This window comes from Empidonax traillii, unplaced genomic scaffold (assembly GCF_003031625.1).
Source record: "Empidonax traillii isolate 1590-97213 ecotype Southwest subspecies unplaced genomic scaffold, ASM303162v1 scaffold309:size1915965, whole genome shotgun sequence".
NCBI lineage: Eukaryota > Metazoa > Chordata > Aves > Passeriformes > Tyrannidae > Empidonax > Empidonax traillii.
In genome coordinates this window covers 999,812-1,023,408 of record NW_020955502.1, presented here as the reverse complement: position 1 = coordinate 1,023,408, position 23,597 = coordinate 999,812, and the positions used below count along the sequence as shown (strand labels likewise).

General features: G+C 45.1%; 2 protein-coding genes across 5 annotated transcripts in view; one reads left to right on the top strand and one right to left on the bottom strand.

Annotated features, from left to right (window-relative positions):
• Window positions 1-13,677, top strand: part of MIER1 (MIER1 transcriptional regulator) — a 34,355-nt gene extending 20,678 nt beyond the window's left edge. For all 4 annotated transcript variants that reach the window (XM_027891121.1, XM_027891120.1, XM_027891123.1 and 1 more), the window contains 9 exons: window positions 1,348-1,480; window positions 3,279-3,343; window positions 3,692-3,764; window positions 5,357-5,508; window positions 6,120-6,201; window positions 6,992-7,086; window positions 7,759-7,886; window positions 9,526-9,665; window positions 10,798-13,677. In XM_027891121.1, coding sequence (XP_027746922.1) covers window positions 1,348-1,480; window positions 3,279-3,343; window positions 3,692-3,764; window positions 5,357-5,508; window positions 6,120-6,201; window positions 6,992-7,086; window positions 7,759-7,886; window positions 9,526-9,665; window positions 10,798-11,123 — 1,194 coding nt within the window. In that variant the 3' untranslated portion in view covers window positions 11,124-13,677. The remainder of the gene's footprint in view (window positions 1-1,347; window positions 1,481-3,278; window positions 3,344-3,691; window positions 3,765-5,356; window positions 5,509-6,119; window positions 6,202-6,991; window positions 7,087-7,758; window positions 7,887-9,525; window positions 9,666-10,797) is intronic.
• Window positions 13,678-14,285: 608 nt separating this feature from the next.
• On the bottom strand, window positions 14,286-23,469 carry SLC35D1 (solute carrier family 35 member D1). Its single transcript, XM_027891124.1, has 12 exons — window positions 23,332-23,469; window positions 22,787-22,820; window positions 22,625-22,711; window positions 22,226-22,293; window positions 21,671-21,742; window positions 20,915-20,983; window positions 20,536-20,638; window positions 19,872-19,964; window positions 17,998-18,065; window positions 17,565-17,643; window positions 17,268-17,350; window positions 14,286-16,552 (listed from the first exon to the last, which is right to left on the bottom strand). Exons 1-12 carry the CDS (start codon window positions 23,439-23,441, stop codon window positions 16,444-16,446), a joined length of 975 nt encoding a protein of 324 aa, XP_027746925.1. The 5' UTR covers window positions 23,442-23,469; the 3' UTR covers window positions 14,286-16,443.
• Between the last annotated feature and the right edge of the window lie 128 nt (window positions 23,470-23,597).

Here is a 23,597-nt window from a genome sequence, read left to right as displayed (position 1 = left end):
CTTGGAGGGCTTTTCCAACCTCACGGATTCTGTGCACAATCAAAATAAGACACTCAAGTGTTTATTTTGTTGTGCATGGTGAAGGCTCACCTTGCTCCTTGTGCCTGTCCTTCTTAATTCCTTCCTGACACAACTTCTGTGCTCTCCAGTAGCTGATTTAAGACCCTGCCTGTCTTTTCACGGGATGACATGTCCATGTGTCCCTGCTGTGAGGAGCCACCTCGTCCCTCTGCTGGGCTCAGACCCTCGGCAGGACAATGCAGAGCCGGCGCCTTCCTCCCATCAGCACCCACAGCTCAGGCTCTGCCTGTGTCCACCACCAGTTCAGCCTAATCCCAGTTTGGCAGCTGGGGGCAGGTGTTCACCAGTCCCAGCCCAGTTTGGATCAGGCTGGAGGCAGGGTGGGGGGGAGTGAGCACAGAGCTGCCTCACCTCGGGATACGGGATGGGAGCTCTGAGGTGCTGCAGGCTCTGGAGCGGAGAGGCAGAAAATACAGCTGTGGGGGTGGAATAATTGTATAAATCATTCAAGCTTTCTCTGCAAGTGCTCATCTTTGTACAGCCTATTTAGCTCTCCTGCACTTAGCTGGGTTCTATTTTTAATCTGCTTTAAGCTGCACATGTGACAATACTCTGGTTGCTGGTAAAGGTGCACATCAGTGTGTGCTGGGCCTGATGCTTCTGGGTCAGAAGTAGCAATAAAATACAGAAAAGATACAAACAACATGCACTGAAATAGAAAGCATGGATTTTTTTTTTTAATATTTATAATTTAAAATTTCCCTGATTGTAATAATTCCCATTGTTGTTGTGGTTTTTCTTTTAATGAAGAAACTTGTCCTAATTTTTGATCTTGACTTGAGACTACTGATGTGCTGTTCTTGTGGGGTCGAACCACTCTACTGACATTACTTTTTATGGAAGGTACCATTTCCATGTAAATAATTCCTCCCCTTTTTATTGAAAATTCATAGGAAAGGGTTTTGAAGAACAAATTAAAATTTAAAATCAAATTAAATTAAATGAAAACCAGAAGGATTTGCTTGACTGATTAAAAAAACCTAAAGATTAAGATTGAATTGAGGTTTATATTTGTGATTTCTATGGTAGAGTCTGAGTGGTTTATTGATCTGCTTAAAATGCTGGTCAAAAAATAACCTGATGATGTGTTTACACATTTGTAGTGGCTCAGCCTGGACAGGCCACAATCCATCCAGTCCCTTTAAGTCAGATAAAAGCTACTTGGATTTGATATATTAATAATCCTGGAAAAAAATATTGCTAAAATAGTGTTTGCCGCATACAAAGGAATAACTGATCTGCTCTTTGGGTTTTTTTGTGTGCAAGGAGGAGGCCATAAAAGATTCATCAGGGCAGGAAGACGAGACACAGTCATCGAACGACGACCCAGCACCATCTGTTGCATCTCAAGATCCCCAGGAGATAATTCGCCCTCGTCGGTGTAAATATTTTGATACAAGTATGTCCAGTTTAATGCTCAGCACAGCAATCTCACTGTGACTGACCTGAATCCTAAAAACATTGTTTTTTCTCTTTCATTCTGCTCTTGGTGTTAGCATCACACTCAAAAATAGCATAACAAACTCCTGGGTTTAGCTGAATGCTAACTCTGCTCTGCTAACTCTCTATAAGGCCAGGAAATAGTCTTTTCTTAAAAGAAAGCATGAAATTTGTGGGGAAATTTAAATTTTACAGTTTTAAAAAGCAGGCTCTCAGTCCAGTTTATCCTGCGAATTGGTTTGTAAGGATGTGCCTTCAGAAAAATTACCTTGCACATGAGTCTGGGTGCTGTAAGTGACTATTTAGTATGGAATTACTTTGCCATCGTGGTGTCAGCTGCCAGTTCACATTAAGGATGGAGGTAAAAATATTTGCAAAAGTATTTACAAGCAGGAAATGCTCTGTTCAAGCCAGATAATTGCCATGCAGCGAATGGTTATCATGCCAAGGCTGGTTTTGTCCTTATCCAGAGGAGCTGAGAGTCCAACTGAAGGCAAAAGTAAAAACTGAAATTTTTTAGAAATAGAACCCAGATTTCTTCAAGCAATAAAATCTGGAAAAGGCCAAGAATGATTAACCCTGAAATGACGAAGAGGGAGGTCACAATGACAAAAATTTGCTTCAAGAATTCCACAATTGTTACTCTTGTCAGCATTGAACTGATCATTTTCTCTCTTGCTTTGGTTAAAAATTGGTTTTGCATCCCTTTGAGACTGTTGGCTGTTGTAGCTGTCCCTTCCATGGAATCTTTCCTGATGGGACCTGAACCTTTAGAGCTGGCAGCAAGGCCATGTGGACAGCAGATATTTTACCTTTCTTTAATGAAGGTGGCTGTTGAATTCCTATTGCTCTGTGGTTTAACAACACAGATTTCCTTACCACACCTCATTCTTGATACTTACTAGTCATGACCTTGTAAAAATGCAATTTTCTAATCTGTACTTTATTTTAATCCAAAATGACCAAGGGATCTCAGTAGCTGTGCAGAGGATTGCAAATATCTTAAATAAATTCCCATTTTTAAGCATAGCAACTGTATTACATTAGGTTTGGGGGTTTTTGCAGTGTTCAACTGTGTATAAAATGTCATGTAATGTATAAATAATTTTAGTGCTGCTATATCACATCCTATGCATAAACCAGTACTTTGGGAAAGGCAACTGGGCTATATCATAAAGAGCTTAACGTTTCTGGCAATCCTTATCCCAAATAATCTAAGTGCTTCTGTGCCTCACTGAGCTGTACATCCAAGGCTCCTAAATCCCAAGAAGACACACATAGAGATTTCTCACACCTTGTGCTGAGATGTCCCTTAAATTCAGTGCCAGCTGCTATAAAAGGGAAAAAGAACAACAGGAACTAAGCCAGGAACTCATGGAAAAGGGTGTTGAAACCCACATGTGGGTGCTGAACATCCACAAAAAATACTTCCAGAAACTTAAGAGTGAATTTGGATGTGGATCACTCAAACCTGGGTGAGGGAAAGGAAATTTTAATTTAGTAGCAAAATTTATTTGTGCTTTAAGTTCTCAGAGCCTGTTGTGTATCTTAACCCAAATGTGGGTGGGTCAGTTTTTAATCTTGTCAATACTGAAATATTTATGTTGACCCTAAAAGTGCTGTTAGCAGTGGTGTGGGCTGAGATAAGGGGGAGGGAGGGAGGAGAGCAGGGCTGGAGCCTGCGGGGTGACAGGCTGGGCTCCTGTCCCCTGCCACCCTTGCTGTTTTGGGCTAAATGTTTCAACAATTTCTTGTAGATAGTGAAATAGAGGAGGAATCTGAAGAAGATGAAGATTATATTCCCTCAGAAGACTGGAAAAAGGTAAATACTAACCCTGTATTTCATGAATAATAAGTTGATCTGTTACCTAGTAACTCTGAGCTCTGTAAAGCATCCAAGTCCTTTCCAGTTTTTCCCCATAAATAGAGTTTTGATAATGAGAAATGTTAAAGACCTCCCCAAATAGTCAAAAATCCATTTCCATATAGTGCCTGTTAACTGTGGTTTTAGATTTTGAACCTGTTAACTGTAAACTGTATGTTTAGATTTTAAACAAGTCTAAAGTTTAAAGGGGGAGGGGGGGAGGGATGTTGTCATCCTTGTGTTTGCTAACAAAAAACCAGCAGGGCTGTGGTTGCTTAACTTCTTGTTTCTGGTGTTTCAAAACAGGAAATCATGGTGGGTTCCATGTTTCAAGCTGAAATTCCAGCTGGCACCTGCAAATACAAAGAGAATGAAAAAGGTGAGATTTGGCACCGTGACCGTCATTGTTGCGTTTGTGATTATTGTCTGATGGGGAGAAATAAAAGGTTTGGTTGATGTCATGTGTCTTGTGAAATAAATGAGGTCCTTCAAGTGAAAACTATACTTCATCCTGTACTTGACCATCAGAGCTTGAGGCTGGGAAGGGGAAAAGAAGGATTCTGTTGCTGGCCTGGTGCCTCTTGAACCCTTGGATTGATAATGCAGACCAGCTTTAACATCTTATTTATTTACTTTATGTAAAACCTAATTGGTGATGGAGAAATTCTGTTGCTGGGATTGGATTAACACATTAAAGAAGGCAAAATGGTACCAGCAACTTTGGATTTCACCTTTTAAAGGTCTTCAATCAATAACAAAAAAGTTTTGGTTTTGTTTTTGGGTTTTTTCCCCTCCTCACAACCAGAGCCTTTGGTGTCCTACATAGGGTCAGGAGTTGGACTCGATGGTCCCTGTGGGTCCTTTCTAGCTCTGGATATTCCATGATTCCATTGACTTCAAGCAGGGTCACACTCACGCTTTGGACTTTGTAGCCAGAGAAGTTGCACAGAGTGTAATTTATATAAGAAGTCAGGAGCTTCCATTAAAAGCAGAAAGTGGCAAATTAGAAAACATCTGCTTTTTAGCTGGGAAGAAGCTGCTCTTTGCAGGCTTTCCTGCTTCTGGCTGGAAATAGAGCTGGAACTATGGAGGTGCAGTACATTATGCTTTACAGATATTTGCCCACAGATATTTACTCAGCTCTAAATGGCTTCTGGCCTCCAACAATAAAACAGGAATAGCTGCTCTGTGCATTGCAGTACCCAGTATAAACCAGAGCTCTTCCCAAACTGTGTGTCATCAGTGAAATTAAGCTGCTTTCTTTGTGAGACAATAATTTTCCTTACCAGTTTGGGGGTTTTATTTGTATTTACTTTCCTGTAAAAATACTTTTCTTCAAGTAGAAATGTATCTATTAACCCTCTGGCCTTCCCCCCTGCAGGGAATGCTGCTGTATCTTCCCTTCCTGTGCTGACCCTGCTTTCCCAAGGGCTCCCTCCTTCCTCTTGTCTCACAGAGCAAATAGAATGAGTGTTAAAATTCCTTCCTCAATGTTTTTTTTATGATTGTTGAAGACCACAAACAAGATCTGGATACTTTCCTGATTCTAGTTTTTTTAAAAGCCTGAATTGCACTTGATTTTGATGTACTGTATTAATCCAAAGCTTGCAGACTCTTCAGAAATCAAACTGGGAGATAATTCAGAGGATATATCATTTGCCTGTGTTTTTCTCATTGATTTCAGATGGCTTTCCTGGTCTGAAATATCCTGTGAAAGGTCTGGAAAAAGTGGAGATTTGGTAGTATTAAAATTCTGGAGTTTCATAATGGATCCTGGGATCTAGAGAACAGGTTATGCCAGAGATCCGAAGGCAGTTTAAAGTATAACATCCAAATCTTACTCTCTTAGCTGTCCCTCTATGTGTTGAGGATTAATGTCAGCGCTCCAGTGACCTTCCAGGGTTTCAGAACCACTGTGTCAGAGAGAATAGGTGTCTTTATCATTGTGTTTTCTTGCTTGTGTTCATCCAGTGTATGAAAATGATGACCAGCTCCTCTGGAATCCTGACTTCCTACCAGAAGATAAAGTGATCGAGTTCCTAAATGAGGCCTCAAGGCGGACGGGTGAGGAGAAAGGCCTGGATGCAATTCCGGAGGGATCACATATTAAAGACAATGAGCAGGTATAGAAAAATAAGTAGGAGTTGTCGCTTAATGTTGGAAAATTAATCATCCCTTTATTTTATTTTACTCCCAAGAATTAAAATTGTGTTTGTAACAGTTTTATTTATTTTACTCACAAGAATTAAATTGTGTTTGAAACAGTTTTATTTTTTATTCCTTGTGGAAATAGAAATATGATGGATTTTTTACCTCTCAATGAATATTAAACTGTTAACTTTGCTGTATATAAAATAAAATGCACCAGTGCTTTATTTTATATATAAATGTGTATGAATTAATTCTTTCAGTTATAGAGTTTTTGAAGCTGTATGAATCACACTTATTTTTTATTTCTTACCCAGAAAAACCCCACATCAATTTTACAAATGTATGTAGTGGATATAAATATTAAAACACTTTGCCTGGATATATTCCTGGTTATGTAATTAGAGCTTTGGAGATTTAAACACAGGAAATATGTCTGTGTGCTGACTTAAATTTCATTAAATTCATTCAGAGCATTTATTTTTAATCTTAATAGGTGTCAGTGATTTTCTAAGTATGCTGCTGTGGCACAGCATAAATTAAGTGGTCTCTTGAATGTTAAATGTGTGTGCTTTCATCTCTCCAGGCATTGTATGAACTGGTTAAGTGCAATTTTGATACTGAGGAGTCGTTACGAAGGCTGAGGTTCAATGTCAAAGCAGCCAGAGGTGAGCGGACTCTGAAAGGGAAGGTTCTGTTCCTGACTTTTCATCTTATTTGTTACACAGGTCTTGGGGTTTGCCCAGAGTTTAATTTAAATGCAGCCCTCAGTGAATCTCTCATTGTTCTCTGAGAGAATGGAATTAACAGATGTGTAAATTCACTTCCTGCCCATAGAGCTCTATATAAATATCTGTGACTTAAGCAGTGAACTAAAATCGAAAATTACTTCTTAGCAACTCAATTGTGCGTTTCTTGGGCATTTTGTCTGTGTTCTTTTAGACCACTTCAGTCGTCAAAGTGAATGCAACAAACATGAAATACAAAATAAAATAATTCAGAGTTATAAATAAAGGAGAAAGAGCATCTAAACCTTTTGTTTAACAAAGTATAACACTAAAACCCCTTGTTTTAAAAGGTGCTTTTGGAGCCTTGAGCATTTCCTAGTCTATTATTGATTTTTGTGCTCAAAGGAACAAGAAACTAAGAGAAGACACGAGTTATTTTCCTACACATTGATCTGTTGGTTCTGCTTCCAAACCTCTCCTGAATTCCCTGTGCAAATCACAAGACAGGAATGATCACATAAAGAAGATTAGTTTGTTCTCCCACTATTTTAAACCTTATTTACTTCTGACCTTTGAAATCAATGAGGCCAAATTATATTAACTTTATAACAGTCCCTACCAAGTAGCTCCTCCAAGATGTTTTCTGTCACTTCAGTTGTCTTTTATTGATTGGCTTTGTTGGTTAAGTATTTTCCTCATTGCTTTTTTTTTTTCTTTTTTTTTTCTGTAGAAGAATTATCTGTTTGGACAGAAGAAGAATGTAGGAACTTTGAACAAGGGCTGAAAGTCTATGGCAAAGATTTTCACGTGATTCAGGCAAATAAGGTAAACACCGAGTTTAAGTGAAGTTCTCATTTTTTATATTTTAAAGCAATGTAATTGTAAATAATTTCTTATCCTTAATTTTCTACATAAATTACTATATTTACTTCTTTTATTTTTTTACTATGGAATCACAGAATCCCAGGCTTATTTGGGTTGAGAGGGACTTAAAACCCATCCAATTCCATCCCTTGCCATGGACTGGGACACCTTCCACTAGACCAGGTTGCTCCAGCCTGACGTTGGCTGGGATGGGGTATCCATGGAATAATCTGTGCCAGGGTCTCACCACCCTCACAGGGAAGGATTTCTCCCTATATTTATGCTCAAATTGTTTTCTCAAAGTCCAGAATTCTCTGTGACTGTGAACCCAAAGTGCAGAAATCCTGCAAAAGTCCTCTGAGAAGAACTGCCTCCTCTGAAGAGACTGTGAGGCACACTTGGTATATTCCCCCTGGAGCTGTTCCTTGCAGCACCTCACAATATCTCCAGTATTTTTAGAAACACTATTGACTCTGCATCTCAATTCCGGGCCTCTGAAATTTGGAGCCAGGAGTTTCCATTGTCCAAAGCAACACTGACTTGGAATTTCACACCTTTTGATTTAAATGCTGGGGAGTTTTGGCAAAAAAATGCTTTTAAATTGATGCAAACTTGCCTGACGTTGTTTCCTAGGTCCGGACACGCTCTGTGGGGGAATGTGTAGCATTTTATTACATGTGGAAGAAGTCGGAGCGTTACGATTTCTTTGCCCAGCAAACCCGCTTTGGAAAGAAGAAATACAACCTGCACCCGGGTGTCACGTAAGATGGGCATCATTTCATGTGTCTTGGGTCTAAATCTTTATTTTATTCTGCTCAGAGCTGAAATGGAATGAAAACCAAGGGATTCCAGAGTCCCAGTTTGCAGCAGGAAAACGGCCAAGGTGTCAGAAAATTGCACTAGTGTGTATAATGTGATGTCTTAAATAAATTTATTTGGAATAAGGGCAACAATTTGCATTGAGCAGCTGTTGAATTTAGTTTGTTTTCCTTCTAAATGTTTCACATTTCTGCAAATAGGGGTGTTTTTAATCCTTGCTTTACTTTAAATATGTTTTATAAATGTTTTATACAACTGCGTCAGTCACATGTTTCAGGTGGGATTTGTAGTACATTGGCAAGAATTCTGGCCAGCACAGCATCATGTCCCAGGGCTTTTTTGGGTGCCCATGGCTCCTTTTCCCCCTTCACATCCCTGCTGGGAAAGGAGGGAATGTCAGAGCAGAACTGCACCCCCCCAGCTCTGAGCCAGCATGTTCTCCTGCCTCTCATTCCAATGCTCTGATTTTATATCCCACTCTTTCCGCTGATTCTTGCCAAGACTTTTTACTATTATTTTCATTTCTCATTTGTTCCTGGCTTCTCTGTTGATCCTTCTTTGGAATATTATTGTTTCTCCAAACATTTTAGAGTTGTGTGTTGGACCACTGCAGTGAACTCGCAGGGTGACAGTCAGAGTTGCCATCTGTGGCTTTGGAGAGTGTTACAGAGAGTTTCTGAACTGCTTGTCAGGAACTGTCTGTCTCCTCTTCTTCTTCCATCTGTTGGTGGGGGTTTTTTTCCCCATTTTTCCCAAATTAGTAGACATTTTTGGTGGTTAATCACTCAAAACACTTTCTTTTTCCAGTTGGCTGCATATGGGGATCAGCAGCAGTGGCATTAAGGATTGTACTTGTCTGTTCTTGAATGATTTTGCAGATAAATGAGGGAATTCAGGGTACAGTGTCAATTCCAGAAGAATTATGTGTGAGGATATGCTGTTCCTGGACTTAATCCAGACTTAACACCATTGGTACAAGGGCTTTACCAACCAGCTTTCTTTGTTTAAATCTTTCATAGGAGATTTACCATTAGTGACCTAAATTGGAGGACTGGAATGGATAGCAGATATGGGAATGTCCTTAACTCTGGAGTTTTTCGTTTGCTTTTAACTTTACCCCTTTGGGGGTATTTTATGCACAAATGTTATTTACTTTATTTGTTATTGCTGATGCAGCAAATTGCAAGAGCTTAGTGCAAACCTGCCTGAAAGCATCACCTTGAAATCACAGCCCACAGCACAGAGCACATGGAATCAGAGAACGGTTTGGAATGGGAGGGACATGAAAGCTCATCCAGTTCCACCCCCTGCCATGGGTAGGGACGCCTTCCACTAGACCAGGTTGTTCCAACCTGGTCTTGAATACTTCCAGGCATAGGGCAGTCACAGCTTCTCTGGGCAACCTGTGCCAGGCTCTCACCACCCTCACAGGGAAGAGTTTTTTGCTCTCTGTCAGTTGAAAGCCTTTCCCACACAGAATGTGTATTGGCCACACTTGCAGTGTGTGCAGTGAGTATTTTTTCACCAATAACACCAACACTTCCCACAGCCAGGGCTGAATGAGCTGTGTCTGTTGTCTAGAGATTACATGGACCGGCTCCTGGATGAGAGTGAAAGTGCTGCTTCCAGCAGAGCTCCGTCCCCTCCTCCCACAACCTCCAACAGCAGCACCAGCCAGTCAGAGAGGGAGGACAGCACGACCAGCAGCAGCAACCAGAATGGTGAGTGTGTGCCCTGTGCCCCCTGAAGAGCTACCACATCCTCACAGAATCCCAGAATGGTTTGGGTTGGGAGGGACCTTAAAGCTCATCCCGTTCCACCCCCTGCCATGGGCAGGGACACCTTCCACTAGCCCAGGTTGCTCCAAGCCCCATCCAACCTGGCCTTGGACACTACCAGGGATGGGGCAGCCACAGCTTCTCTGGGCAACCTATGCCAGCCCCTCATCACCTTTCCAGGAAAGAGTTTCTTCCCAATATCCTACTAACCCTGCCCTCTGGGAGTGGGAAGCTATTCCCCCTTGTTCTGTCCCTCCATCCCTTTCCCAGAGTCCCTCTCCAGCTCTCTTGCAGGCCCTTTAGGCACTGGAAGGGGCTCCAAGGTCTCCCTGGAGCCTTCTCTTCCCCGGGTGAACAGCCTGGTTTAATTTTAACTATTTCCCAAACTGTGAGCAGCTCTCAAGTAAAACTGTTTTTTAAAACAAGATACATGTTTGTTTTTAGACATTGGTCATGTATGAAAGATAAATCTTCACTAGAATTTCCTTTTAACTGGAATTTATGTGTTCTTGTTTCCCCTGTGCTGGTGTAGAGGTGTAACGTTCATGCAGTGAGGAGCCCTGTGCAGGATATTTAAACATCTGGGGTGGGAACTGGGCTGTGGTGGAGCACACTGGTGCTCCTCAGGGACACCGGGAGCTACTCCTCCCAGCCATGGGCATGGAAGGTAGGTGGGAATGGGAGAGGAGCCAGGGCACGCTCCCTGTGAAGGAGGAAAATCCCAAAAGTGAGGAGAGCTGTGCTGAAGGAGCAAGAGAAGGGAGGAGCTGGGGACTGAATCAGCCTGTGGAAATCAAGTGCAAACTCCAGAAACTGCCTGGGTGAGGAGAGTCCGCCTGTAGCTTGTGGAGTTCCAGGATTCTGGGACATTTTCTTTTGCTTTTAAGGGCTTCCAGAAACCCCATCATGGTAAGTCTGTCATTTGTGTGCACATAAATCACTAGTTCAATGAGGAGGAGAACAATCCTGGCTTTTTAGTTCAGTGGGACTAATTAAAATGGTCTGACCTGTCACAGGCTGTTCTGTTCCTCCTGATGCTCCTGTGCCTTTCTGATTCTGTCTGTCCCTCACACAGGTGTCTCTGCCAACGGCCCAGGGGAGGCACCAAGCAAAGAGGAAGCAAAACTCGAGGGATTGCACGTAAATGGACCTTCCAGTGGCAAGAAAACACCTCACACAGAGCTGGATACAAATGGGTATGAACCTGAAAACCTTGCCATTGACCCCAAAATGGCTCATTCAGCCTCAAGAAACGACAATGATTTGGAAGAGAAAAGTGAAAGACCTCTAAAAAGAAGAAGAATTAACAGTAGTGGGAAGGAGAGTCCAGGGGCTTCAGAGTTCTTCCAGGAAGCAAATTCTCATGGGAAGCTTGAAGAACTGGAAACTTTGGATGACTGAGTGCTAGGAGCTGGTTTTATTCCTTGGAGTAAATTTTGGGTGTCTGAAATTTTCAGGGTTGATGGGTTACCTTACAAAATCCAGTTCCACAAACAATCTGCTGAGATTTTTTTGTTTTGTTTTGTTTTCCTGATACCGTTTAGTTGGCTCTAAAAATCTGATTATTTGGTATTTTTCAGTGCTGAAAAGCAGCAGGAGAACAGTGAATTTCTCAGAGCTGGCAGCTGCAGTTCTGGGATAAGAGGCTCTTAAATATTTGAGGAACAAATTAGTGAGTTTCTGCAAAAATACTCCCAGCCTAATACATTAAAGAATGTGTTTATACACCTTTTAATGTATAAATACACCTTTTAATCATTGGCAAAGTGAACAAAGCATCCTATTTGCAGCAGGGGCTGGTGCAGATGTTGCAGGAAGTTAAAATAAAACAGAGAAGGCCAAGACAGAGTAGACATAGAAACTTCCACTCCTGCTGGTGAGAGGAAAATGTCATCCCATCACTAAGGAACCCTCATGAATCCTGAAAGTTATGAGCACAACTATTTTTATATATAGAAGTTTTAAAAGGTAAATAAATAAACCAAGTCAGGTTTGTCTATGTAAAATTGTTGACATCAATGATGTCTTTCCATATTCTTTATCTGGGCTAAAGAAATACATTCTGTATTTTTCCAGATTTCTTTGTAGCCTTTGAAAGATTTTTACAGTACTTATGTCTTGATTGAACTGTCCTTTCTTAAAACAAAAGCTTGTATAATTTTCTTACCTTGTACAGTTGGTAAACTTTTATGAGAGAGTTGATACCCTGAGACTAATGTCAGCTTCCTTTTATTTTGCTGAAGTCTTTTCTAAAAAAAAAAAACCAACAAAAAAAAAACCCAAACCAAACCAATTGACTTAAAAATCAATCACCAACGTGTTATTTTCTTCCCAGAAACTGGTAAATAATTAACATAAGAATGGTTAGGAGTCATTTGATTTTGGAAACGTGTTTTTTTTTCTTCTGTTTTATGGCAAATAGTGATGCTGAAAAAATTGTTACTCATACTGCTTGCACTGCACACATTTCCTTGCTTTATTTTCTCACTTTATTTTGAACTTAGATAATTTTCACAGCAGCCAAATGCTTGAGTTTACTAAACCTTCTTCACCCAGTTCAGGTGTTAATGATCCACTGATATATTTTTCAGTCTGTGTCTCACCTGCCACATTTCACAGAGCACAGGAAGGATCCAGTCTGGCTGTATGGGGTAGGAATGGATGTGCAGCTGGAATCTGGTGCTGGACTGGAATTTCTGAAGACCATAGGGATGGTTTTAGTGGAAGCAGGGACAGCACATACAGATATTGGCACCCAGGGACACCTGGGAGAAGGGAGAGGAGGAATGGATAACTAATTAAAGATTAAATTATGGGGAACTATTTAAAAATAAAGTGTGAGAAACAAAAATTCCTGATAAATAAGTGTGGAGGGGGTCATGTTCACCCTCCCACCAGCACAGTTTGAAAGTTATGGAAATAGGAATTTGAAAGTTTTGGAAATAGGATTTACGATCCATTTTTAATCCAAATTAATTTTGTTTTTGTTTGGTTTTATTTTTAAGCCACTTTTTTTTGTTTTATTTAAGCTATACTTCTACTCTGTTAAAATTAGAGAAACGGTTCATTTGTATAATTTACAACCCTGTGTTCTCCTCCTCACAGATGTGCTGTTAATTCTTACTTGGTTATTTTAATTTAAGGTTCATAAGTCTTTCTGATTCTGGTTTAAATGAACGGTCCTGTGGTTTGAAATTCATGTATGCCCCCTAAACCTACCTGATGAGGGATTGGGTTGGGTTGTTTTCTCCTCCAATGACCTGTACTTGGACTTTATGATCATTCATGAGTCAGATCTGGCCTGGATGGGTTACGGATGTAGGAACCTGTTGGCAGAAATGTGGGGGAATGATCCACTTTGGATCATTGGATTAATGCTCTACCTGGTTTAGGTGATACCTGCCAGGAATCAGCCAGCCCTGTACCTGGAGACGCTCTGGGTGAGGTTTGTTAATTAAAACCTGTGTTAATTATGGAATTAAGTGATTAATCCTGAGGCAGAGGTTGCTGTTAACTCTCCCCTCTGGATTAGTAACAGAAACCCAAAGTTTCAGCCTTAGATCAAAAATGGTCACGAGACGGTTCCAGACAACCAGAGCTCTATTTTCAGTTTTATTTTTATGCAGTTTTTGTTTGTTTGCAAGTTGGAAATACTTGCAAAAATTTATAGGAAAGTTTCTAAGTGAATTGTCTCAGGCCTGTGTGTGAAATCCAGCACTGTGTATATTTTCAGGAATGTTGCTTTGTTTTTTATCTTACCTTTTTTTGGTGATATGTAGAAGAGACCTGACATTCCATAATCAACTATGTAATGCTCAGCTAGACTTTAAGAATATTTAATTATTATTTACCTTTTGTTTATGCTGGTGTTTTATACAATACTTTGTTCATGTTTCAAACTGCAGCCACTATAACTCGGTAAGTCATTGCACTACTAAAGCTATTTAAAATCCTGGAAATCTGGTAACTTTGGTTTCATTTTCAAAGCCTTGAGTACAGTTTGGAATCCAGTTCAGAGGAAATCCTTGGTGGGCTTCCCAAAAGGTTAAATGTGAATAAAAACCCAACCACACACACGCAAAACCTACAGATTAGTTGTATCCATTTTTCTGCAGAGTATTTTGCACTGTTAGTAATTCCCTTGTCTTATCCCCACTCCCCCTCTGCAAAAAGCTTATTAAAATATTTTTAAATGTACTGTCTGCATATAAAATTCCTGAGTTCTTTTGCTGGAACTTTCCTGCTCAGAGGATGTGAAGCCCCAGCCTGTTGCAGCAGCAACTCTGTCACTGCTGCAGTGAAACACATGGAAACAAAATACCCTTTGGGGTTCAACTTTGAACTGTTTCCTTCATTCCCTCGAAACAGGGTTGTGCTCCCACCTCCCTCTCCCCTTCCCAAGGAATATTTAAAGCTGAGAAACCCAGAAGATCCCTCAACCCCCACTTCCTCCACAGGGCAGAGCCCCCCTGCACCCGTTTTATTCACCCCCAGTCATCCCCATCCTCTCCAGCCCTTTCTTGCTGTTCCAGGGAAGTGAGGGATGAGGAAGGAGCAGGCAGGGCACGTTTGGTTCATTGGTTTATTCAAAGCAAATACAAAAATACAGAGGCACATAAAATCTTTTCTGCTCTCATTACTGACATCCAAAGCCTGCCATACATTCAAATCAAAAAGGTTGCCCTTTTCATCACTAAAATGCTCACTTTGTAAATAGATTCTATATAGAAAACACTTTTTTAGTCAATTAATATCATAGAAAATACTGTTGGAGGAGCTCTTGGCTTTCCCAGTGTTTAGGATCCCATCCCAACCCCAGCACACACAAAATAACCTTTAAAAATACTTTACCATTAGGACACCAAATCTAACCAGTAGATTCAAAAATAAACATAAAAACCGCTTTGACAGAATCAACATCCTGACTGTGGACACAGCAGAGTCAGAGCACATGTGGAAAACAAGGATTTGGGAATGTTGCAGCAAGTGAGAGGAAGATCCAGCAGCCCCAGCACCACCTGGCTACTGGGAGCCAGCACAGTACCAGTAACCCCACCTTGGAGGAGTCGGGGCAGCTCTGGGGCTTCTGCACAGCAGGAATTATCACCTTCCCTTCCCTGGCAGCAAAGCCGAGGATTTACCAGAATTTGGGAAGAGACATAAATAATCGGGGGAGGGGGGGGGTGGTGTGGTTTTTTTTTAATTTCTCCAATTCTGTGCTTTGAGGGAGAACCTGCGAAGGGCTGCTCTGGGACACCCTGACTCAGCCCTCAGTGACCACACCAATCCCCCAGAAAAGGGAAGTTCCTGGTTCTGGAAGAGCTCCAGGAGGAGGATGCTGCTGGCAGACTCACTTCACACTTTTACCTGCACCTCAGGCTGTTGCAGCATCATCCCAGAAAGTCTCTTTCATATCTAAAAACTTCCAGTAGACTCCAACAAATGCAGCTTTGCCAAACAGCAGTCACAGTTTTACCAAATATCTCCCAAAAAACCAAATGTCAGTGTCTAGAGCAGCTGTTTGCCTGGACACAAAAACCTCTAAATACATTGTTTTACCAAAATTTTTTACCCAAACTTAGAAACAATTCTTTTAAATCAAAAGACAATACAAGGAGACCTAGAAAGAAGTGCTGTGCTAAAGAACCTTTAAAAATCAGTAAACATTGCCCAACTTATTAAAAATCCCATTCTTTTAATGGGTCACAGACCCAGAATGACATTCCATTAAAAACACAAATTGTGGGATAGGGCTTGGCCCCCACTTGCCAAAACAAGGTGATTTGAGTCCCTGTGCCTCTTCCTGGTGTGTGCAGGTGGGTGGGATGGGGATTCCAGGGGAAGGAGCAGCAGCTTTTGCTTGGCAAATTTCCTGGACCGTGCTCTGTGTGCCAGGTGGGATGAACTCCTGTGAATCCTGCAGCTTTTCCCTGTTGGATTCAAACTGCCCTGTGAGATCAGCAGCTTTCCCAAATCCAAAGGTTTCTGCCCCCAGGGTAGTTGGAGGGAGGCTGCCAGCTCTGGCAAGCTTACCAGTGGCAGGTAAAACCTTCCTGTTGGGAATATCCCTGAGCCTTGAAAAGCAGGAGAGAGAGGGGTGAATGTTTGCAGGGCTCTAATAAACCAGGAGGGCAAACCCAGCTTTAAAAGTGGGTTAATGAAACAAAAAACCAACCCAGAAAACAACTAAAATTTCAGTTCAGAGAGCACTGAACATTCATCCAAGAGGTTTTAGCCCAAACCAGGAGCATCCTGCATCCTCCAGGGGAACACCTTTCACGGTCAAGTTCCCTCGGAGCCGAGTCCCACAGTCTCACCTTCCTGCAGCAGCCAGAGGGAGCAGGCTGGAGGCACAGAGCAGAGCCAGAGGCAGCCCCAGCATCCCAATCCAGGCTCAGATGAAAAGATCCACGGAGCAGATCCAGCCAAGGATCCCTTGACACTTCCTCTTCTACTTGGCCCCGCCTGCTGCTCGTGCCAATCTGAGCTGCCAGATCTCAGCTTGATTAGAAACCTGTTAATTCCTCATGATCAGACTTAATTAGATGCATTCCTCCCCGTGCAGAGTTCCCTTCCCAAGGATTTGTAAAGGCAGCAATCGAGGCTGTGCAAATTAAGAGCATCACGGTGGCTCCTGGCAGGCGCCCCGGATTCCATCCCGCATTCTGCCCGGGATCAGCCGAACAGAAAGAGGTTGTTTCCAAAAAAAGCCTCTCCCTGGTCACACAGAGCTTTTTCCTTTAATATCCAGCTTGCTGCCGGCATCAGACTCCTTGCTCTTTTGCTCCTCAGTGAAAGTGATGTAGGAATACACCAGGCTTCCAGCAATACTGCAGAAAAGGGTTGGGAATGAGATACATACATGGATCAGCCACACAGCCCTGCCCACCAGCTGCCAAGGGAAAGCCAGAACCAGGGGACTGAGATCTGCTGAAAGCATTACTCTGCATGAAAACTCCCTGTTTTCCTCCTAAGCCCAGGTGTTTTGTGTAATTCCTGCCCAAACCCTTCCTAGACTGATCCCAAACCTAGTGCTTGATCTGTTCCACCCCAAAGGGATCCTGCTGAAAGACAGGGAATGAACTTTCCCAACAGGAACACACCCAGAGCAGAAAGGAGACTTTTAAAAAAGCTAAATAATAAAAAAATCCTAGGTGAAAATAATCAAACAAACAAAACAAAACAAAAAAAACCAAACCAAAACAAAAAAACCCAAACCAAAACAAAAAAACCACACACACACAAAAAAAACCAAAAAACAAAACAAAAACAAAACAAAAACAAAACAAAACTTTCTTGACATCTTAATTCCCTGACTCTGGTTGGCAACTCTGAGAAAACTCAAGTTTGCTGCTAAAATACTTCTGTGAGTCCTCCTGGCTTTAAAACAAGCTGAGCCTAGGAGTTCCCCACAAATACCACTTCCATGCCCTTTTTTTTTTTTTTTAAAGAAAACACAACCATTCAATCAGTGAAACCATTTCAGTTTCATCCCAAGTTCCACTGACAAATCATAAATAAACAGCCAAGGCCTGATGCTCTTACCTGATATTTAGACCAATGAAGTTCATCCATGTAAAAATATAGTCTCCTCCAAAAAACATCCCAATATAGGTTATTAAAATATTCTGCAAAAGAACAAGATTTGAGGAACAAAAAGCACAAGCCTGAGACAAGGGAATGCTCCATGCATTAAAGCAACATACAAATGGGAAACCCTTGGATGCAGAGTGTTGGATATGCAGGAATGGGGGCTGCAGCAGCTGGTTAACACAATTCCCAAGGGACAATGAGTGAGGTGCTCACCTGTTAGTTCCCCTGGGATAAGGGAAAGCCACTCACCTTAATGCAGCCAACTATTGTAGTTGTAAGAGCAGAGTTATACTGAGTGCAAAGAACCGTGGAATACATCAAAATAAATCTGCGGAGGAAGATCCAACATCATCCCATCAACCTGGGCTATGGAAGGAGTCCCAGCCCAGGGCACGGGTCTGGAACAAGGCAAGCTTTAAAGTCCCTCCCAACCCAAACCATCCCAGGATTCCATGATCCCTTCCCCTCCTTTCTCCAGCAGTATTTACAGCATCCCTTTTTTGGCTAAACCTGCACTGAAGGAGGGTAGGAGATAATTCCCACCTGCCACAGCTCTCAGAAATAGTGTCCTTATCAGGACTGAAGGTTTATTATTAATTTTTAATAGTAACAGGGCACCAAAATTCCTACTTCTGGAACAGAGATGCCTGCCCTGCTCCCACTCCAGCGCCCAGGTCCTTACCCCATCACACACGACAGCATGAACTGCACGAGGAAGAAAGTGTCTGCCCAGCCCTGGTATTCCATTGCCTGCAGGAAACACCAGCCCTTAGAGGAGGAAGCACAGGAATTCCCAGCAAGACAAGGAACAATCCCCCAGCCTTGGCTTTCATGTCACAGCACGAAAAACCAACCCAAATCTGAGCCCAGTGTGACATCCTGGGCTGGGGAAGGTTGGGTATCCACATCAGCATCACCTCCAGCTGCAGCACCCAGCTCATCCCTCCTGGAAAAAGCAGGGAGTAACAGTGCCACAAGCCAGGGGAACCAGGAGAGACATTTCCCTGCTGGTTATCATCCAGAATTGGACAATTTTGGAATTGTCCAATTCACTGCAAACCAAGGAGGTGCCAGAGTCTCCATCCCTGGAGATATCCAGAACCCAGCTGGAGTCCTCACCTGCTCCAGGGGGACCAGAAGAGCTCCAGAGGTCCCTGCCAGCCTCAACCAGGAGGCAAGGGCAGAGCTGGGTGAGAACTGGTTCCCCCACTCCCTTCCCAGGAGGGAAGGCTGGACAGGGCTGCCAAGCGCCCGGGGATCCTGCCAGGCAGCTGGGAAAGCACTTCCCACCAGAGACACAAATTGCCAGCCTGGGAGGGACCTTCCTGCAGGTCATTCATCCCTGTCACCCCAGGAATTACTTGCAGGGCATTGCTCACCACCATCAGCACACCCATTTCTCCTCTCACAAATCATCATTACCTTGGATGCTGCTGAATGAATACAAGACTTCCCAGATCCACAGGCATGGGAAAGGCTCCCAGCACCCCCCCACCCAGGATGGAGCCCCCAGCCCGGCGCCGGCCACAGGCCCCTCACAAGGGGGTTTTCATGGAGCTGCACACGCGGAGTTTCCTGGCGGCAGCCCCGGCACAGAGCGGAGCTTTGTCCAGCACCACGGCCGGGAGCTCAGCCCAGAGAAAGAAGTTTATTCAGGGAAAAAGAAAATAAAAAAAAGGCCATTTCTCTCTCTGGGCTGAACAGAGGCTGCACAGAGCACACAGAGTAACGTTTTGCTGCCCCTGCGCCAGCTCTTGCTTCTAAATGAGCACTTTATCCCCAAATCCTGCCCTCGGAGCAGCCCACTGGGAAGGGCAGGTCTCAGCTACCTTCAGGCCCTGCCATCCCTTCTCCTTGCAAATCGCAGCTCATTATCCCAGGGCATTAAGCTCATAATGAGGACAAAGCCACCAGGCTCTGCAGGGTGGGGATGGGGAGTAGGAGGGCTACCAGGGCCCCCACAGGGTAGGTGACACCTCCAGCCTTTGCCATTTGAATTCCTTGCACAGGAAGAGATGCCCAATGAACAGGCATAAAAAAGGAGTCTCTTGCTCAGCAGGGCCAGCCCACTACAGCTGTACATCAGGGAGTGTAAAAAATATACAAATAAAACAAACAAACAAAAAAGTAATAGCAATAGTAACAATAAGAGTAAGAATAATTTCACATATAGAGGACCACAGGTAAATCAGCCCTGATAGAGCAGCACAGGCAAACTGACCCTCAGAGCAACTCAACAAAACCACCCCAGCAAGAGGGCAGAGCAGAAAAAAGCTCGAAGAAACTAATTTTTTTCCAAAAATACTTAAACTTCTTTAAATAATATTTGGTTTTGCTTTTTGTTCTCCACTTCCCCATTCCTCAGGCATTACAAAAATGCTTGAATGGAGCAACTCTGTGGATTTAAGTTCAACATAAGGCTTGCAGTTACTTGCTGCTGATGTGGTTTTGGGGTAGTGACCCCATCATCCCTTCCCCCACGTCCTCCTCGTTATCCCATTCTGTTCATACGACATCATGCCACAGAAAGCATGGATTTTGGGACAGGAATCCTACCTTCTGCGCGTCTCCAGTGAAGTAGGCAATGGTCAGGGTGGGGAGGATCATGAACAGTGCATTGTAATAGAGCAGACCATATTTTCCCAGCTCCTGGAATCAAGAAATATCCATGTATTTAACTTGGAACGTAAAATCTTATTCATATTGCTACTGAGAGCAGGGCTCGTGAGCCAAATTTATGTGGGATTTTCCAAGAGAGATGAGTTTGAGGGCGGGGGGTTTTATATATATATCAGAGTCCCAAAATGGTTTGGGTTGGAAGGGACCTTAAAGCTCATCTATGACACCTCCTGCCAAAGGCAGGGACACCTTTCACTATCCCAGGTTGCTCCAAGCCCCATCCAAACTGGCCTTGGACACTTCCAGGGATGGGGCAGCCACAGCTTCTCTGGGCAACCTGTGCCAGGGCCTCAGCACCCTCACAAAGAGGAATTCTTTCCCAATATCCCATCTAACCCTGCCCCCTGGCAGTGGGAAGCCATTATTCCCCCTTGTCCTGTCCCTCCAGGCCCTTGTCCAAAGTCCCTCCCAAACTCTGGACAGGAGATTTTGGGAGAGCAATAGAGCATAACCAGGAAAGCCTCACTCCTTTGCCCTCTCAGATGCAGGCTGGTGGCAAATGAAGCCCAACCCTGAAATGCCAGAGGGAAGGTCATCCTACCTTTGAATCCAGCTTCTGTTTCACGTAGGCACCATTTGCAGCTGTTAAGGCATCGTTAATAAGGATAAAAATATATCCTTCCATGTCGAATGCCAAGTCAGCACTGGGAAAGGGGAAAACCAGAAGTTAAAGCTCTGAGCTGGGCAGAGACAACACTTGGGAGATTCCTTTCACCTCCTTTTGAGCCAGTAAGTTGTCAGGAAAAGTTAATCATGAGAGGAGGGGTGGGGATTTGGGTCAGTAAAACATTCTTTCCTACTAGAGAGCATGTCTGAGGGGGGGGTGAAGTTAGTGTTTAATCTTCCTTCTTGGGACACTGGATTCCCTTTAGTTTGGACCCTTTGGGGGACAGGATGGGGACAGCAAACCGGGAGCTCACCTGGCAGCTACGAAGGCGCCAAAGATCATAGCAAATACTGTCATCTGAATGCTCCAGGAAAACTTCTTCCTGGAAAAGAGAGGCAGGAGGACATGGCTGTCAGCCACAGTTCAGTTCTCAGGGAAGTACTGTCCAGGCTTTGGAGAGGGACAGGGGACATACACAGAAAGGGGGAGAAAACCCCAAGCAAACCCCAAGGAAACCAACCCGTGCAAGAGCCATGAGTAAAAAACACTTTTAGACAATTCTCTCTGTAATTTAAAAGATAAATAACTTGGTCTCGAGGAGGTGTGAGTTTATGGAGAGCTCCAGGGGCTCAGCCAGGCACGGAGCAGCTCCCAGCCCCATGGAGCCAGCCCTGGGAAAGGGCTGTTGGCACATGGTGAGAGCAGTATGGGGGTCCCTGCAGGCACCAAGGGCTGGCACAACACCCTCCACCTCCAAAACGGTGCTGCACAGCCAGGCTGCTGCAAGTGGAGACAGAGCACAAACCTCTGCTCCGCCTGGCAGCTCCGCAAGGCCCCACGTGTCTCCCAGCTCCCTCCAGCTCCCTCCAGGCACGGGAAAGGGCTGTGCAGATCAAGGCAAGCAGCTCCCTGTATCACTTCCTCCGCCCACCCTTGCTCCTAAAACCCAGCCTGGAGCCAAAATCCCCGGCCACACAACAGCTCCCTCACACTGGGCATCCTCCCAACACCTCCCAGCTTCTAACTAACCGGGATCTGTCACCGGGAAGAAGGGGCTGGAAAGACTCACTTGAGTAAGAATCCTTCGGCAAACATCGTAAACAGGATGGAAAACCTTCGCAGGACAGTGAACATGGGCAGGCTGCAGGAGAAAGGGGCAGCAGGGTGAGAGGGTGTTCCTCCCTCCCCACTGCAAAATGAAGCTCCATGGCTACTCCGGAGCGGGTGCTGGGATAAAGGCTCTGGAGAACAGAGCATGGGCAAGCCTGCCCGTTCCCTTATGAAAATGGCATTGCTCTCTTGAGGAAGTGGAATTACTTTCCTCCCCAAAAGATACCACTTCTATCAGACTCTGTCAGAGGTGAGAGCGCCAGAGACACCCTCACACCTCATCCACGGTGGGCGAGGGCCAGACCTGTGTCCCTCCCTGCCTGCGGGAAGCATTTGAGAACATGCACGTAGCACATTTTGGTGTGGGCAGAGAAGGAAGAGCATCGCCCTGAGTGGCTCCTACCCGGGTTACCCACAGCCCTGCACAGCTCCAGGGCCCAGCAGCAGCTGGAGTTCTTGGGGACCCCACAAGGAGCCCATTAAACACACCCCACCATATAAAAAAAATCCATACTTCAGTTTCTTTGTGCTGAACAGTCCTGTGATCTGGTTCCCGAAATACAGAAGAGGTAGAGGAAATGTCTAGAAATAAGAGGGATAAAGCTAAGTGAGCAACTGCAGGAAGCTGGGGAGCTCCCAGAGCACCCTCAGCAGATAAATATAGATATGAAATTATTCCCACCCCGCCATGGAAATGTTCACACACACACATACACACACACACGTCCCAGCTCCTCAGCCCAGAGTTACTCCATAACCCCAGGATCCCAGGAACACAGACACAGACATTGCACTGCCAAACAGCCCATGGTGCCACCAGGAGAGAGGGGACAGGGCAGAGACCCCTGGCTGGCCCTGAGGCAGAGGAGAGGTGCCCAGAGAGGGGAGCTGGGTGCCCAGGGAGAGGTCTTACCCGCCGGGGGACATGTCTGTCAAGGTCGGGGAACTTCACCACCCGCAGCGCTTTGCCGGCCCAGAGCACGGCCACCGTCGCCAGCATCTACAAGAGAGGGGGAGGTTACCCCACAGCCCCCCAGATGGGAGGTTTTGGGGGGGACAGGGGCATCCTACTCACCTGGCCCAGCCCTACACACAGCGACGACGGGAACCTGCAGGCAGAGAGCAGAGATCAGGGGGGCACCCACGCCGGGGGTCCCAGAGGCCACACACCCCACTGTGTGTGTAACCCCGTCCCCCCAAACATGAGAGCTCAAAGCCATGGGAGGTACTGCCCAGCCGAGCCGCGGGGTCCCCAGGGGAAAACGGAACACGCAGGGAGAGGATGGCAGTGCAGTGGGCTCCTGGTGGAGAGGAGAGAGGGTACGGGGAGGGGGAGAGAGTCCCACATTAGGGGGTGCATAGGGGGTGTCAGGGGGTGCAGGACCCCAGGGCGAGGGCGGCGTTCATGGGGATCCCCAGCCCCCAGGGACGAGGAGGGGTGCGCGGTGGGGTCCCCATGCCCATCCCCCGGGAGGGAGTTCCAATGTCCATCCCCCGGGGGGAGGCTCCGCGATGCCCACTCCGTGGAGAGTCCCCGTGCCGAGCCCCCGAGGGGAGTCCCAAAGCCGATCCCCCGAGTTGGGGGGGGGGGGGGGGGGTGTCCCGCCGGCCCGGCCGTACCCGTAGGTGGTGAGGACGCTCTTGTTGACCACGACGATGAGGAAGGAGCTGAGGCCGTAGAAGGCGGCGGCCATGAGGCGCAGGCAGAGCGGCGGGGCCGGCGCCGCCATGCCCCGCTCCGCATCGCCGGGCGCGGGGGCTCCGGCGGGGGCTCCCCCCTCGGCCGCCCCCTCGGGCCCCCCCCCGGCACCGGCCGCGGGGCGTCTGCGCGACACGGCCGACATGGCTGGGGCGGGACCGGGCACCGACAGGGCGGGCGGGCGGGC

What these genes read in the sequence shown, in the direction of transcription:
- SLC35D1 (XM_027891124.1), bottom strand. Translation starts at nt 23,441, where the DNA reads ATGGCGGCGCCGGCCCCGCCGCTCTGCCTGCGCCTCATGGCCGCCGCC. An exon ending in ACAGACATGTCCCCCGGCGG is followed by an intron (nt 22,294 to 22,624) that starts GTAAGACCTCTC and finishes TCTTATTTCTAG; the next exon opens with ACATTTCCTCTACCTCTTCT. An exon ending in GGCGCCTTCGTAGCTGCCAG is followed by an intron (nt 20,639 to 20,914) that starts GTGAGCTCCCGG and finishes CCCCTTTCCCAG; the next exon opens with TGCTGACTTGGCATTCGACA.